At 41.8% G+C, this 17743-nt stretch overlaps 1 protein-coding gene and 1 long non-coding RNA gene across 4 annotated transcripts in view; one reads left to right on the top strand and one right to left on the bottom strand.

Moving 5' to 3' along the window:
- Positions 1 to 14269, top strand: part of TSPAN9 (tetraspanin 9) — a 178070-nt gene extending 163801 nt beyond the window's left edge. For all 3 annotated transcript variants that reach the window (XM_017830113.1, XM_017830112.1, XM_017830111.1), the window contains 6 exons: positions 4769 to 4960; positions 6629 to 6703; positions 8211 to 8312; positions 8908 to 9039; positions 9163 to 9246; positions 10220 to 14269. In XM_017830113.1, the coding sequence (XP_017685602.1) occupies positions 4769 to 4960; positions 6629 to 6703; positions 8211 to 8312; positions 8908 to 9039; positions 9163 to 9246; positions 10220 to 10291 (657 nt within the window). In that variant the 3' untranslated portion in view covers positions 10292 to 14269. The remainder of the gene's footprint in view (positions 1 to 4768; positions 4961 to 6628; positions 6704 to 8210; positions 8313 to 8907; positions 9040 to 9162; positions 9247 to 10219) is intronic.
- Positions 1 to 17743, bottom strand: part of LOC108504745 — a 23985-nt gene continuing 6242 nt past the window's right edge. The window contains exons 3-4 of the long non-coding RNA XR_001877238.1: positions 16129 to 16325; positions 1 to 477 (exon numbers count right to left, since the gene is read on the bottom strand). This is a non-coding gene — a long non-coding RNA (uncharacterized LOC108504745). The remainder of the gene's footprint in view (positions 478 to 16128; positions 16326 to 17743) is intronic.

Genomic DNA, 17743 nt, shown 5'->3' on the forward strand with positions numbered 1-17743 from the left:
GATGTTGAGGTATTGAAAAGAATTCAGATCTTGATCAGTGAAATAGCAAAGTGTGGGAGATCCTGTGAGGAAAGTTGGTGTTCCTTTTGTTTGCTTTTAAGCTCAAAATATATGTACCATAGCTTGGCTAAATTACTCGGTAAGTAAAAGTGACTGACTTTATGATAGTGTTCTGTGGTGACATAAACACCAGGGGAAGGAGAGATTTGAGGGTTGCCTGGAGGATGATGATTTCTAATCATGAGAGGGAAACAAGCCAACATTTTTTGAGAAGAAAAATCTAGTGAAATTTATTATGCTGTTGAACCATTTCTCTAGGGAAAGAATGTCAGTGCCATCACTCTCACACAATTAAATACCAAGCAGCATATATTATTTCATTATATGGTGAAAAAGGAATTAATAAGATGACTTGATATATTTTTTTCTCCTTTCACTCTCCAGGATTCAGTTGTTCCAAATAGAAAGAGGTGGATCCTGTGAGAATAAGAAGCTGTCAGAACATTTTTTATAGTGTTCATGTAGTATAAAAAATGAGAATGGTATAGAATAAACTGTCAGGGAAAGGTAGTTTATTGCTAGAATGCTAGCTAGCTTTGGTTGGTATGGTGTATGCAATTAAGTCCCATGTCAGTAGCATTTGTCATGGGACCTGAGGTTTAAAGCATAAATTTTAGCATCAACAGTACTGCTACTCTGTAGAAAGACAGGGAGAAAAACAGAGAAGAAAGCACAAAAATCAAGGAGCTGTGGAGAGGAGAAATACTAAATTTGTCTTAAACTCTTAGAGCTATTTGGTATGGGATGCCCCCTTGTGGAAGATTTTAGGATGCCATGTCTTTTATTAAATCTCTTGCAAGTCTTTCTGACTTTTTACTCTCTTCAGTCATTGTAGATAATCCTGCTTGCTTATATCAGCCTTCGTCTTTAATAGCCCCTCCATCACCTGATTTTTTATGTAATCTGAACTTTCAGTGTAACTTAAGGGTGGAGAAATCTTACTTTGGGAGGTAGAAAGTCTGTGAAAAGGAGAATTTAGCTTGGAAATCAGGCGTGGTGAGAACATGATCAGTGCAGATACTGTGGTGTAGTTGTAGTACTGCACTAAATAAGTGTTTTTACAAAGCTCTGGATGATACTGTAATCACATCGTGTGCTTTGGCATGCTACCCAATCACTACAGAAGTTGGAAAGGAAAGTTGTCTTCCATGGGACATTAGAATTGCAGGAAAAAATAACAAATGTCGATATATCTGCAGCCTCAGCTGATGTACGAATTCATTTTGCATTGTAAAGGACTGTCCTCCCAGCATGTTCATATGTCTGGCATTCAAGTTGCATCCCCACAGTGGTCTGCCTAGGGACAGCACCAGACCTTTGTTGCAAACATTTCACATCAAGTATTGAAGACTTCTTCTTCTTAATAAGGCATTGTGGAAAGGTGAAGGTGCAGGTGACTGGTCTTTTGCCAAAAAGCAAAATGTTTTGCTCCTGAGTTTACCAAAATACTGATGTGGCTACCACAAGCAAGTGAAGGTATGATCTGCCCTGTATGGAAGCGTATATAGAAGGCCTCCTGAACTGAGACCCTGTCAAAGGCACAGAAGCCATCTGTCTGTTTTTCTGCCCTGCAGCTTTGATTCTTCTTCTGCTCTTGGTCCTTCTTTTTAGTCTTCGTGTCCATCCCATGGAGCACCAGTGGGCTCATCACTTTTCTGATTTCCTACACTTGAAGGTAGCTCTCCCCTCATCTAAGCGATTAGCTGCTTCTGACTTTGTCTAATTAAACATAAATGTGAGCCTTGTAATTTCCTAGCTACCTTTCTCTTCTAGACTCAATCTCAGTCGAGACTGTGCTGCAGAATTTTTTCAAATGTAAAGAGATGCTGGTAGGGGCTTCTTTCTTCTATCTCTGTTGCTGCTATCTCATAATTGGCATTAGATCCCAAGGTGTGACTCTTCATGGGCTGATCTTTCTATTGATCGTATTTGTCCTTTAATTTCCCTTCCTCTGTAAGCCTTTTGCCCTGATCTTGCTCTTACCACCACCTTGTTTATCTGCAATGATCTATTACTTTTGGCCCGATGATTCCAGAATTCACTGCACTCTTTCAAAACACTTGAGCTAGGGCTGTGATTTCTGAGCCTAACAGAGTCTGAAAGTCCAAGGAATACATTTGTGAATGACCTTTAAAGGCTGAATTCAGGTTCTGATGGAAAGTTACACTGAACAATTTCAGACTTTGGTAGAAACTTCTTTGGAAACCTTTCAAGTCTCATCCATGGGGTATTATGAAGTCATTGATTGAAGTGCCATCAGCTAATGGCAATGGCAGCCCTGGAAGCTTAGAAGTGCCATTTAATATCTTAAATGAATGTTGTGTGGTGAGAGCTGCTTCTGACCTCCTGAACCTTTAAGGTCTCAGCCTAAGCAACTGCCTGCAGTTCTCATCTAACGGTGAAAACAGCTGAGCCATAGAGTAGATTCCTGAGTGGGCTTGAGGCACCAAAACTGCAGCAGTTCAAGGACAGAGTAGATGAAATTTAAAGCAGGAGCAATAGGGTGGCTGGTTCCACAAACTGCAGACAGTTTAAACCTGTAGCAATATCTATTGGGTCCTGCAGCAGAATATAATCACGAGGCTTCTGTTTAGTATCCCCCCCCCAGCTTTTTACTGCTCTTAAGTTCACATTGACCTTGCTGACATACCATGGAAGGCAATGTGAAATCAATTCAAAACTATTAATCGGAGAGGACAGATTTGAGGGAAGAGATGAAAGTCCTGTAGCCCTCCCCTGCCACACGTGTGTGTGTATGTTTCGTACCAGTCTTAGCACAGGGATAATAGGTGTTTGACTTTTTTCTGCTACACACACTCATATTGCAGCTGCATACAGGTCTGTTATAGGAAGCAGATGTGGTGACGTTTATCCTCACCCAGTGATGCAAAGCTCCCCAACTCACTCTGAAGAATTACTGTGTGTTGAGTTTCGGAAGCAGAGGTGCTTCCCACTCTCCTTACAAGAATGCTGAAAATTTCCTCTATTATTCAGTGCATGTTCTTGTGAGCTTTAGACACTTGTGCAGTTTTCCTCCAGATTGCTAAACTAAAACTTAAGTGCAAAGGGATGTGGAAATTACCACCAACACAATATAGTTACTCTCCATCTCTCATTTTCTTTTTCTGCCTACACAACACTATATTTTTGTGCTTGGTACATTGAGAGATGCTTTACTCTGCCTTCCTTGGGAATGCCTGTGAGCATCTTGCATAAGGACTACTCCTGGTCCCAATTTTTCACTGAACTGATGAATCTCCCTAGATGAAAAGCAGTTTCAAAAGCTTCAAGCAAACTAGGAAGAGAGCTCAGAGGGGACAAAAGGGTCACAAGGGAAGTAAAAGAAATTAGTATGTATATGATTATAAAAATATAAGCTTATCTCAAAGATAAGGTGATGTGATTGCAAGAAGATACTATTCTAGTTCTTCTTCCATGTTCTGTGAAGCAGCAAAACCAAAACAAGCCAGCTGTACCCGGAACTATCGGCCCTGCTGGTAAAGTCAACTCAAGACAGATATTTGCCTGCAATGATAGGTCTTCATCGTGCCAGATTTGTGCTCATCACAAGGAAGGATTGAAGCCTGGTTTAGTGGAGGAGCTATTCTCTGATGTTCACTTTCCTGTTTGAGTAAGAGTATGCAAGCACGATGGGGTGAACTGGGTGGGGGGAACCTGCTAGATGACAAGAACTCATGTTCCACTGCTGACAGGTGAACACCAGCAGCTTTGGGATATTACTGTTAGTAATGATTAGGTGCAGTTTTGTTTTTCCCATACAGTGGTCCAAGTAAATTGGAGCAGAAATACTCTGAGTTGGGGGTGGTGGGTTGCACTTGTATCCCCTTATCACTTGAAGATGATGTGAATTTCACCTCTGACCTTGACAAAGGCTAGAATCGGTGGGAAACTAATAGTACTGTTGAGTAGTTCACAGATTTAATGAAAGTACAACTAACTCCTACATCAGATTTCACTGCACAGTGATCACAGGTCAGATGGGAAGTTGTATAACAGCCATGAGCTAACTTTGAGCTAGTACTAAAAGATGGCCAGCTTAAGGCCCCCCATAATGCAATACTTGGCCCTTGTTCTGAAGACCTGCCCCATGACTCAAGATGGGAAACCTTATTTCCTTAACCAGATATCATACTATTAAAAGTGAGAAACAAAGTGAATTTTATGTTTTTTAGCAACTATGCATTTCCTTCAGGTTCTTTTACTGATGGAGAGTAGCAAAAGTTGAACTTCCTGTAGAAAATGAATGTAGAAATCTGATTTTTTTGACATTGAACACAGGCAAACAACACTAAAGCTACGAAAACTCATACTAAAACCCAACATGGCTACCGGGACTGGGCATTTTATGACAAATATTTATTGAAATGATGCTATTGATTAAAATTGCATTGGGTTTTGCTGTTGGGAGATCAATGAATAGCTCTAGTTTCATGTGCTAAGTCTTTAAAAAGAGAATTCTGCCATCCAGTGGCTTTCAAATAGAATTATAAGTATAGGTGACATGACCAAGTCTAAGTAAGAACATTTAATTTCACCTTGTTTCTGCACCAAGCCAGTGAAAGCATTACTGCAGAACACTTATCTGAGAATTTACCTGTGAAATTCTTTCTTTTCAGAGTTGCTGAGAAAGGAGACAGTGACAATTTTTTTTAATGCTTACACCTTTCTTTTGTTTCTCTCTTTGCAGTTATGTGGCTGTGGTCTGCTGGGTGTGGGCATCTGGCTGTCGGTGTCGCAAGGAAACTTCGCCACATTTTCTCCTAGCTTTCCATCACTTTCAGCTGCCAACCTAGTCATTGCCATTGGCACAGTGATCATGGTGACCGGCTTTCTGGGCTGTCTAGGTGCTATCAAGGAAAACAAGTGCCTCCTGTTGAGCGTAAGACATCAATGCTCCTTTTCACTAAGGAAGTGATTGTTGCTTTGTTATTATTTTATTTGAATGATCAGTGCAAAATAGCCTTGTGACTCACTGTAATATTGCCCTTGGCTTTCAATCCTCTGTATGCTTGCAGTATGACTTCCCACAGCTTTGATCACAGTGATATCAATGGTGTATTACAAAATGTATCCTTGTCACTATGTGCCCTAATGTATTAGATAGCACAGAAAATTACTATCAGCTACCTCTAGTTAAACATGAACTGTAGGATCAACCTGGATAGCCCTTCTAGAAATGCCTGTTGGAAAGATGGACTGAAAAAATCATAAGCACAGAGGGGCTCAAAGCCTCTCATTGCTATTTTCTACATTTCCCTTACCTAAGGGCAGAGGGTGGTGGAAACTATTTGACCGAAAGTTAAGAAGTCCAGGTCTCTGCCAGCCCTTATCAATTAAAAAAAAAAAAAAGAAAAAGTCTGATCCTTGCCAGTTGCTGTTCAGCACTGAAGCACAGAGGTTTGGATCCCCTCTCAGAACACACAGTGTGGACCACTCCTCTTGCATAAACCCAGGAGGGCTCATCATGCTTCTCCCCACCCCAGGGAGAGAGGTAATGTGGCAAAAGGTGAGAGGAGGGCTTTCAAGCAGACAGCTTCCCATTCAGTCACACCTTATGAATACAGATTCTGTGACGTTCAGGAGCAAGTTTTCCTTGTGCAAAAGTCTCCCTTGTAGGATGTCGGGGAACAGCTGGGCAGCATTCCTTAAACCACCTCAGAGAGTTAAACTGGAGGGAAAATGTGCACCTGGTTTTTGCTGTCTGATTTCTTGGATTGTATGTTGTACAGCTAGGAGTGCAAAGAGAGAATAGTAATGAGGTCCATGTCATTCATCCACAGACTGCAACACCAAACACCAACTTTTTTTTTTTTTTTTTAAAGACTATTTATATTCTTACAAGGTTCTGCAAAAGTCTGTTTATACTACCATGACTATCACGAGTTTCCAACTGGAGAGCTAGCTGTGCTACATACTGCTTCTCCCTGTGTTTGGGCAGCTGGTGCCATGCCTATCTGACAGTCTGCTAGGGCATAAAGGCATGGGTAAAAAAAAGCATAGTGGGCATGAAAAGTAGTGAGAAACTACTAGAAGTCACACTTGGGATGCCCCTGCAGACAGACATTTCAGATACAGAGAGTTGGGAATGGAAGGCCTGAGTAATAATATGACTATTCCACAGTCAGATGTGGTTAAAGCCCACCTGCCAGGGAATCACTGCTGAGGCACATGACATTGATCTTTAAGGTAAGGGGTTTATCATCTGTCCTGTAGTCTGTATGAAGGAAAGAGGGCTGTGTGCTGTGACAGCAGTCAAAAGGAGCAAGACAAAAGCATGGCTAAAACCTGCAAACTGGTAGTAGGCCAAAACCTAAGATTTTGAGAATGCTACACCGTGAATTTCCTCACTGATGGCAAGGCCCTCAGAAATTTTAGTAGCAGTATAGTATCGATATGCCTGAATAGTTTGAAATCAAACTTGCATGGTTTTGGCAGTGCAGGAAAGGTTTAGAGGACAAGGCCCATAGTCTTCATAGTTTCTAGAAGCCCCAGCTTTGTACTCTGTTTGGCAAGTGTGTATACACTGTCTGTTTTTGCTTTGTTCTAGTTTTTCATCGTTTTGCTGATAATTCTCCTGGCAGAGCTGATATTACTCATTTTGTTCTTTGTTTATATGGACAAGGTAAGCAAATATGCCACACAGATTAATTATCTGTACTAGCATGTAAACCAGGTTCAGTTTGTTTTTGTTTGATAAAAGTATGTGGATTCTCCTTGATCTTCACTTTGGTGAAGGTTTCACCTTGAAACCTTGGCTGTTTTCTGTACACTGCTTCTGAAGAGGGGGGAGGAGGTGATGAGGAGAGCAAGCAGAAGAGAAATCCCTGACATAAAACTGTGGTCCAAGGCCTCCCTTTTAATTTTCTTTTAAAATCTTAGATAGCCTTCAACATAGCTGTTTGATGTCTGCAAGGAGCTGATCATTTTGTGGACCTGAGTTGTGGGAGGTCCTACTTAAAACCTAGTTAGCTTCTTAGGGCCAACTCTTGGAACAGGATTGGAGGAGAGAGGCATGGGATATTCACAGGTTATTCCAGATGCAACCAGTTCTCACTTGACTGGGCAGTCCCAGAGACTTTGGCAAGGGTGCAAAATGGATCAGGAGGCAGCTTCTCGTAAAGCTCATCTGTAGGAATCTGCTATCTCGTAGAGACCAAGTGAAGTAGGCACAACTGGCTGGCCCCTTGGATATGTAAAACTGGAAAAGTGCCTGAGGAACTGGAGAACTCTGCTAAACACAGGGCAGAACCTTGCAGTATGAGCATGTCCAGACTTATTTTAAGACAGCTCCACCAGATCTTTATCTCTTCTCAGGTTGTCATTTTAATGCCTGCTACTTCAGGGAGCTGAGATGAACTTCTGATTTTGACTGGGATGTCAAAGAGGGATGAAAGAGATCTTATAATATAGTTGACCTTTATGCCAGGACCATAATCCTTTCTCTGCTGCCGGCTCACTAGTGTCAGAGGCAAGGTGCATTCTTACCTGCATCTGGGACTCCGAGCTCAGACTGAAATTTATACAAGAAATGAGACATCTCAGATCTCTCATTAAGCATTCCAACTTTATCCTCTAGGAAAAGAAGCACACAGTTGAAAATCATAAATCCTAAAAGTCTGTTCCCACAAGGAGAACAATAATGTCTTTTTTCAATTGATTTTGTACTGACTATTTACTATAGCCTGCCTGAACTCAGAACCCATACAAAGATAACTCTGTTAGAGTTGGAAGGCCAGAACTCTGGCCTTAAAGTAGGCCATAGGTTAAAGGCAGGAGAGGCTGCTGTGGGGTGTTGACAACAGCTATCTCTGGCAAGGTTACAGTAAGCTCAGCAGATTTATGCTGTTGATGTTCAGTTAGTTTGAATCAGATGATGACTACAGGATGGACTCTTGGCAGAGGTCTCCTATCTCAAGAGAATGAATCCAGTATTTTGCAATCTCAGGGAGAGACTAGGCCTTGGCAGGTGCTTAAAAGTCCCACTGACTTGTGAGAGTCTTGAAGCTTTTCTACCTACGTTAAGTTTGTGGTGAGAGAAGTTAAGAGACAGATGTTCTATATGTGTGTCTATACCATTTGGTCCTTTCCTCTGAATAGCATTGACTTTCTCTATCTTTTACATGGTGCAGGTCAGTGAGAGTGCAAAGAAGGATTTGAAGGAAGGAATGAAGCTATATAATTCAGAAAATAATGTTGGACTGAAAAATGCATGGAATATCATTCAAGCAGAGGTAATATATTTTCTCAATTAAAAAAAAAATAATTTGTTCATGAAGCCTGCTGCAGTCTGTTAAGTGTGGCCTCCATGCCAAGTCTAAAAGATGGCTAATGCAGGTTTTGGTTTCTGATTTTGCACTCCGGAACATCCAGGGAGTATTGTGAAACCCAAGATCAAAGTGTACTCTGTAAGGTGAAAGATGCTCACCTGTCTGAGATTCTCTGTGCCTATCACAGGCATAGAGATGATCTGAAGGAGCAGAGAGGCAGCAAAACCTGCATAGGTGGAACTGAAGCTTTGGCAGGCTTTTGCTTGTAGCAGTTGAGGGCAGATTACCTTATGTTTTGGTGTTTGGGCTCACGTCTCTGTGACAAGAAGACTAACGTACCTTGGACATGGAACCATTTATTTTCTTTGATTTTGTTTTTTCTTTGTGTTTTTAAGTATTTGCATTTAGAGGTCAGCAACCACAGAACACTTTAAAACTACAAAAGTGTTGTGGCAACCCTTTGGAAAATACAGAGTGGTTTAGTGGAAGTACAAGTTTGTGGTTGGGTGTGATTCACAAATTGTGCTAGTTAATTTATTAATCCTTTACTTTTGCACAGATGAAATGCTGTGGTGTGAATGACTTTACGGATTGGTACCCAGTCCTGGGAGAAAATGTTGTTCCAGACCGATGTTGTACAGAAAACTCCCAAGACTGTGGAAGGAATTCTACTGAATTAGTCTGGAAAACGGTAAGGCTCACTTTGCCCAGGAAAGGGCAATCTTAGGTAGGGGTGGAAGGAACAAAATAGAGGGAATGCACATGAAAGAAAATGTGACCTTGGGGTTTCAATTTTCATCTTTCATCATTTCAGGGATGTTATGAGAGAGTTATGACCTGGTTTGATGACAATAAGCATGTCCTTGGTTCAATTGGGATGTGCATCCTCATAATGCAGGTAATACTGGTATAATGTTTGTCATGTGTAATGGCTTTGATTTGCTGTCAGCATTCTTGATTCTGCTGTGTGAAAAGTGATGCTCAACTGCTTGAGTTGGAATATTATTTCAATAATGTCAGATTTGTTTTATGAGTTCATATAAGGCCATCTGCTCAGAAAGGAAGCAGGTCAGCAGTGAGTCCTGCAAAGAAGACATGCTGCAGTGGGGTTTTGCCTCCACCTGTGTTTTGACTTCAGAGTACTTCTTTGGAATTCACATATTTAGCCATTTGTTATGCTGTCCCTTAGGGAACTGGTTGTTTTTTAATTTTGGAAGCAAGTTCTAGAAATTCCCAAAATGAATCAAGTCATGGCCACTCAACTGAGTAGGTCGACATGTTTTAAAAAAGAAACGCAGAAGTATCATAATAATCTATTAAGGTTTTGGAGTTCCTGTTCTAGGGATGTGGTCACAGCACTAAGCCGACCAGAGTTCAAGAAACATTTGGACAATGTCCTCAGGTACATGGTGTGATTTTTGAGGTTGTCCTATGCAGGGCCAAGAGCTGGACTCAATGATCCTTGTGGGTCCCTTCCAACTCATGGTATTCTCTGATTCTATCACTCCTGTACTTTGGGAGATGATACCTGGATCTGACATTTTCAGTCACAGTTACCTGGCTAAACAAGCACAAGTTGTTGGGTCAAAGGGAAGAGTGACTCTTACGTACTGATTCTGAAAAATTGTTGCACATATGACAAAGAGCCCTGAGAGCTTTTTGCCTCCATCTGTGCTCTGACAGATACAACCCTGGACATCACTGTGTGCCTGAACAACATACATTCAAGTTTACTGCTCAGTGTTGAAGCTTGAGAAATATGGCTAGTGTAGAATGACTGTTAAAACTACAGCTGGGCCATGAACACAGGTCAGCAGTGCAGTTTTGGAAGCCTTCCTATATTAAAGCCCTTACTGTTTGTTTTCCTTCAGATTCTTGGCATGGCCTTCTCCATGACACTCTTCCAGCAGATTCACAGGACTGGCAAAAAATATGATGCCTAAAGCCTCTGAAACATTATCACATCAACCCTTCTGTCTCATCATAAAAATGAACACAAGGAATGACCACAAGGAGCATCACACTTAGCCCTGCTGAGGAAATCCGTCCCATTGACTGATCCACTTTGTTACTTGTTCAGTTATTATCACAATTTATTTGACTCTTTTTTTTTTTCTGTTTCACATTTGCCATTTATTTGCCAAAGAGGGGGAAACCCCCCCAAACAAATGGATTTTCTACACAAAATCATAGATCTGCTCTAAGAATGTTTCTTAACTTAAGAAAATGTTTTGCTCTACTAATCCATACTATATGTGCAAAAATTACATGTGTTCGACTTCAAGTGAGAATTCTTCAAAGTCTTCCATTAAATTTTCAACCCTTATATCCAATTTACTGGAAGACTCGGAAAAGCCACTCTAACTGAGAGTCCTAGGAATTGGAGCTGCTTTGCTTTGCAGCTTCTTGTACCTTATGGTGTATACTTTTTTTATTATAATAATGATGATGATTATTATTATGATGGATATAGCTTAGAATTTAGTTGCCTGACTTATAACTTCTTACTGGTTTTGGTTTTACACATTTATTGTACATTAATTTGAGAACCACTGTGCGATCTCCAGAGGACATGTTTTTCAAATTTGACAGTTGGTGCAGGCAAAGACACAACTTTTCTCAAGTCCATGGGGAGGCATCGTCTACCTTTATCAGGGCGTTGATGCCCTTACTGTAACAAAGGTGTTCCTTTAAAATCAGAGACTCTTTCCTCAGATGGAATGCAAAGCCTTCCCATTGGACCAGATGATGAGCTTCCTACTTCTGTGAGGCGAAGTTTCAATGCCTTTACTCACCCAAAGCAGTGCCTGGCTGCTTTGATGTCATGCTACTTTGAAAGCTAAAAGCACTGACTAAGCAAGTTACTGCTAGCACAAAGGAGAGAGATTGCAGTCTGACCTACTGGCAGCAGACTTCACAGATTGTGTTGTCTGCTTCAAAAAGTTTGCCCAAGGCATGGCGTGCTGCTGGATGTGAAGGAAGGGGATGGCAATTTGATGGCAACATTGGCATGCCATGCCCTTCATTGTAGGGGTTTCCTCAAGCCAAAGACAGTTGTCTCCCTGAGGTAGAAAAGGTGGTTTGATTAAAGGTGACCAGATGGTGCAGGAAAGGGGCAATTTCCAAAACAGCACTCAGAGATGATTTGTGTTGTCACACCTTCAGTACAGAATTGATTCTTGCTGATGGATTGCCAAGTCCATCCCTTGGGGTAGTTTACTCAATGCATATTTTTACCAACATTCCCGTCAGAAAACTTGAACATATATTTCTCTACTTTAAATGCTTCTTCATTGCAAGGAACCCCATTTACCCTTTGTGCCAGGTTTTTGCTATTTTGTGAGGGAAGAGGGAAAGGCTCAGACATTGGAGGATGTTCTGACTAAATTTCAGTCAGGGCTTGACTCAGCTCTGAAAGAAACATAGCTGTTTACATTAGCAGCTGTCAGAATCAACCTTCAGAGGTTACCTTATCCAGTGTCACTCTCGAAGGGGTACTGACATATATGTAAGATGGGGTTCACTATGACAGTATTGGGCTGAGTTTCAGAATCTGTTGAGGATGGAGATATCGTGCCTTTCAGAGCCATGCCATGTCAAACTACTCCTCTGGTAAACAAAATTCTCTTAACGTCCAATCTGAATATTTATACTTTAAGCTCTAAAAAGATACAATTTTCATTGTATCATTTAGCCTATCTTTTCCTTGTGGGCTGAAATAGCTGTTGAGCCACTTTATATCTGAGAGGTTTTAGTCCCCTCTTTATATTCATAGTAAGTCCTGCATGCATCTGTACATCTGGCAGCAACAGTGTTTTGTCTGACTTATGTGTCACTTTTTTCAGTTCCTATGAAATCAGTGTGACAGGAAGGAGTGTGAATGTGTGGGTGACAGAGATGAATTTGGGTGTTGCAGTGAAGAAGGTTACTATTTTTAGAGCACAGTCCTTGCCCATATGAGCACAATGCCCAAAGTTTCGCAGGGCTCTTTTTTCCCACTGAAGCAGACAAGGCCATATGGGTTCAGCTATTTCACTTGGATAGCCTTTCAAGGAGTTGGGGAAGAAGCAGAGGGAAAGCACAGAAACTGAATCCAGTTTTACTTCCATTTCTAACAAAAATTGGGACCAGGAGCATCTGAGCCTCACTGGAGATGGCTGTTCCACATTGAAGAAGGGGCTCTGATGCCCAGTGTATTTGCTGCTACATGTAAGACTGTATCCAAAGTTGCTAAGATGCGTTCCCATTTTTGCAAGAAAAGACAGGATGATTTTCATCTGATGGCTCCACTGCATTCTCCCTTTGGGCAGAAGTGCTTAGCTTTCTCTAGCTTTCTCTGGTGCTTAAAAAGAGCAGGGTGCAGGGCTGAGCAGGAGCTTCATCTCTGTCCTTTGGGGTCACACAGTGGTACTTGCCACATCTTAAATTTTAATCTGCAGTCAGTTTTTGTACAAAAATGGTAAAATATATTAGTGAAAGTAATAAGGAAATAAAATGTTTATGAGTAACTCAGAGATGAAATGTGTAGTTGCAAACTCAGCTACTTTGCCTTCCATCCAAACTTATTTTTCTAGAATGCTTCATTCCATTTCATGATCTAGCAGCACAGATCCTGAAATCTTTTTTTAATGACTACTTTTGGCATTTTAAGCACAGTATTAAGTGAGATAGTTACATGAGCTTCATGTATTCATCTCTACGAAGCCACCTACAGGAGAGGAGTCAAAAGCAGGACTGATTTGTGTCTTTAGCTGAGTCTCTGATGTGGGAAGTGATGACAGACATCCTCAAAGGAGCAAAAAAGTAATACCATTTTCCAGGCAGCAAAAAACAACTCTGGAAAGTGTGAGGCTGCATCAGTCAGTTTGTCAGAGAAGGCACAAATTATCCTGTAAACTGGTCAAAGGGAGCTTTGGCTCATGTATGTATGCACTTTTTTTGCTTATGCTGGTAGGTGGCTATCTGTGTGTTTTCCCCAAATGTCACTCTGATTATTTAACTATAAGTTTTTAGCATGTTTTTAAATAAAAACTGATACTGAGTAAAAGTATCTTTAATATACACAAATATTGATTTGTATAAATGCATACCTCTCTGTATCTCTAATTCATGAAAGCACAGTTCAAGTCTGTGAAAGTGCTATTTCTCTGAGTGTTCCTTCAGACTGTAGCATACCTGCTGTCTTACTGTCCTTCGTGCTTGGAAGCTGCAATAGAACTTAAGCAGAGACAAAACAGGAGAACTGCCTGAAGAACCTCTACTTGAAAGCTGATGAAGTGTTAGCAGTGAATTCTGTTACCTTCTGGACGTACCAAGGCTGTTAGTTACAGGAAGCCCAGGTGGAAGGTGCTCAAAAAAAGTGCCCGTAGCATGTAAGATGTTAAAAACAATGACATAAATGTCTTCAAGATGACAGAAGATACCTTGGGTGTGTCATGCATTGAGTTCCTGGACTATGGTCACTTTAGGCCAACTCTCCTATCCTGTGTCCACCCCCCCATTTGTATGCATGTAATACAAACTCACACACAGGAGGAGTGCAAACAGGGGGCAGCCAAACTGATCCTCGAGGTCTTTCTTGGGCAACTAGTGGTCACACATAGAAAAGGTCAAGGGGAAAAGGGTGTTTTCCCATCAGATGGTTCTTGGGAGCAGCATGGAATAGCCCACACATAATTCTGATGTAACTTCTTTCCATAGAGTTGAGCAGCTTCATCCTGTAGCTGGCATGGGGAAACCTGGAGATGTCTGGCTGTGGGCTAGCCATCTGTTGTGCAGTAGATAGTAGACACTAAGAAACAACATGCCATTCCCACCGGGTGATGTTTGCACCAGTGTTTCTTCTATGCAATACCTACTTTCGCCTTTATATAAAAGATTTTTACTAGGATGATATAAAAATAAAGCATTTTTTCAAAGGTGCCTCTTTGAGCTCGTTTGTCTCCTAACCCCACCACCAAAACCAAAAAAGGACAAAAAATTCCAAACGGTGACTGACAGAGATCTACTCCAGCTCCACTGCACTTGAAACCCAGTGTTCTGGAAACTGTTGCATCTCTGAAAAGATTCCCCTCCTCCACCCTGCCCCAGTCCTCTCTCATCCTTCAAAACAATACTCTAATAGAACAGAAATGTGTGAAAAGTACCCAAAAATGGGAAAATGATTTTGAGAGCCTGTTAATAAAGGAAAGAGATTGCAAGTCTCCCAGAGAATATAGAATAGCTGAAGAGAGGACAGAGTAGTAGAGAGCTTGAAAGACATCCAGAGGACACTGAGAAGTCTCAGACAAAATGTGAAAACTGATTAACACTCAGACAGAGAAAAACTGCAGAATAGCCTTCCAAATGCCAGGAAAGTAGAAGATGGCCTGAAAGATCACCAAATGAAACTGCAGAGCCAAGCAGAAGGGAACAAAGCAACAGAGGGTCTGAAAGAGATTCAGAGTATATAAATTAGCCTCAGGGAAGGGAAGAAAGCCTGTAAGTGCTCAAGGAAACAAAACATAGCAATGTCAAATTGGCCAAGAAAGAAATAGATAAGGCAAAGAATCCCTCAGAGAATACAGAAGAGGCTCAGTGATAACAAGAAAGTCTCAGAACTATGACAGGAGTCCCAGAGTACTCAGTAGTACCAAGGGTGGCCTCAAGAGAAGACCAAGAAAAAAAAAGGAACTAGTAGAAAGCCTGAAAGAACTATGATAAACACACAAGAGACCCTGACAATAACAAGAAAGTATCAGAGATTCTGCAAGTGCACTGGGAGTGTATATCTGCATCTGCTAAGAGAGGAGAGAGGCTAAAAGAGCAACAGAAAAATAGCCTTGGAGAAGGGAAGAAACAAGCAGGAAGGCTGAAAAAGTCCCAGGAGAAAGAAGGGTAGTTGCTGAGATGCCATGAACCTTGAAGGGAAACTAAAACAGCTGTAGAAAACCCAGTCTAACAACAGAAAGGGAGGCTGAGGTGAGTGAGATACAAAACAAGCAGAAAGACTTAAAGTGCTCCAAAGTCATCTCAGTGAGAGAAAGGAAGAAACTGAAAAGCAGCCATAGCAGCTTTGAAGAGACTAGGGAAGAAGTGGAGAGGTTGAGAAAGTCCCAGAGAACAGAGAAGCCTTGCAGAACCTGAGAGACTAGAAAAGAGCCTGAAAGAAACTCAGAGAAGACAGAGGAGGCTCAGAGAAGTTAAGAAAATAGCAGAAAACCTATAAATGTGAAGGATTACAAAGATTAGCTTCAGAAAGGTGGAAAAAAGTAGGCCAGAAAGAGACTCAGAGATCAGAGTAGCCTTGGAGAGGTGAAAAAGTACAACAGAAAGACTGAAAGAATGCTGAGAGAGCAGAGAGTGGCCTCACAGAGATGAAGAAAGAAGCAGATGTTAAAAGAGTCCAAGGAGAGCACATGGTACCACTGGAGGGCCATGGAAGTATGAGAAAGACTAGAAGAATCCCAGTGCATGCAGAGTATGCTTAGGGCAAGCCCTCCTAGCTAGGCTGGAAAGCCTGTTTGAAAACATGCTCTTGCCCTTGTTCCTCAAAGCAGGGGGCCACTCTCATGAAAGCCAAAGCTCTACCTGCAACACTGGCTGTGCAGTCAGGTGTTAACCCATAGGTTGGGGGCCCTCCTGCCCAAGCCTTGCCTTTCCACTAGGAGGAACAAGGAGAACAGCACCTGGGCTCCAGTGCCCTGTAGCCACCCTTGGTTTACTAAGGTCTCCTTTGACAATATCCTTGGTGCACACATGGATGAGCAGGCCAGAGGAACAGGCCAAAGTCTGGACATACCTTAGTGCTCTCTGCAACAGTCTCAGGTCTATTTTCCCTCAATCAACAGGTCACGTGAGGTAGCAAACAAACTCAGTAGATGCCTCTGTATCCTGCAGAAGGAAGTTTCCAACCACTGTCACAGTGCTGGCTCAAGTGTGGTTCAGATTCATCTGGCTGTGATGCATTCCTTGGCAATTCACAGCACCTGTGTTGTCCTAGGGTAAACAGTGGGGTGGTGAGTGACTGCATTAGAGCAGATGCTGGGATGCACGTATGTGCACACATTTGAGTATGGGAATGTTCTATAGTTTTGTGGAAGCATGAAGAGATTCTGGAGGTTTTCTTTTCTCACTTTGTAGCAGGTTGACCCTCACCCACAGCTAAGCACCACACGATATCTCACTCACTCCTCTCACAAAACCACAGTAGGATGGGGAGAGCAAAAGCAAGAAAACTCATGGGTTGAGATATATATAGTTTAGTAAGTGAAGGAAAAAGTGATGCAAAAGCAGAGTGATGTCCAGACCCAGTCTCTGAGCAATGGCTACCTCCCCAAAATCTCTCTCTCCTCAATTTTTGTTACTGTAAATGATGTTATAGAGCATACAATATTATTTGGGTCAGCTGTCCTGCTTGTGTCCCCTCCAAATTTTTGCCTACCCCTGAGGAGGGCTGAGTGGGAAAAAGAGAAAGCCTTGATGTTGCACAAGCACTACTCAGCAATAGCCAAAACATACGTGTCTTATCAGGGCTGCTTTAGTCAGAAATCCAAAACACAGCATCATACAGCTTGCTACAAAGAAAATTAACACCCAGACAGACCCTGGTACACTCTTAAGCATCACTTGAGTGCTGGTGGATAGAGACATCATGAAGATTCAGAGAGATGGGGAATGCAATTTTGCCTTTACTTCTTACGGATGACTATCCTCTCCAGACTTCCCAGACAACCCCACAGTTTGCAGTGTGGCATTGTCTCTGATCATCCCAATCTTGCTCACTGCATTCCGCAGACACAGAATAAACTACTGAAACTACAGTTGCTTCTGCTGCCCAATGTAACTGGGCACAAAAGTTCTCTGCAAATGCTTTTGTCTCCTCAGAGATAGTACAGCTCAGCACAGGGAGCAAGGACGGAGAAGCCGTTCCCTTCATCAGTGTTATTCACTAGGAGATGAGGTGGACAGCAATGCCATCTCCAGTCATTGAACAAGGTTGCAAGTAGTCCCTGCATTCTTTCCTAGGTTATAATGAAAGGTGGGAGAGGAGTGCATCAGGCTATGGGTAAGGGTTTTTTTCTCTGTATGTAGAATTAATGTTTATATTGAAATCTTAGGCTGACAGAGTTCAGTGCAGATGTGATATGTACACAGAAGCACAGAAGGATGCGTAGTATCCCTGCCATATATGCAAAGTATGCTACACAAAGTAAGGGAAGTAGGGCGATGAGTGAAGTTTAGTCATTAGAACAACATTAGGCCTTGATGTCATTATGCAATGCTGCAGTTAGAGATATATGGTTGTGCTAGCCTAGAAAAGATAGGAGTCCAAAATGAGTGCAGGTATCAATTTGTTCTCTCTGCCCATGGATCCTCTATGTCCTTCTCTAGAGAAAAACAAACTAAAAGCTCTC

Source organism: Lepidothrix coronata, unplaced genomic scaffold (assembly GCF_001604755.1).
Source record: "Lepidothrix coronata isolate B3197 unplaced genomic scaffold, Lepidothrix_coronata-1.0 Scaffold174, whole genome shotgun sequence".
Lineage (NCBI taxonomy): Eukaryota > Metazoa > Chordata > Aves > Passeriformes > Pipridae > Lepidothrix > Lepidothrix coronata.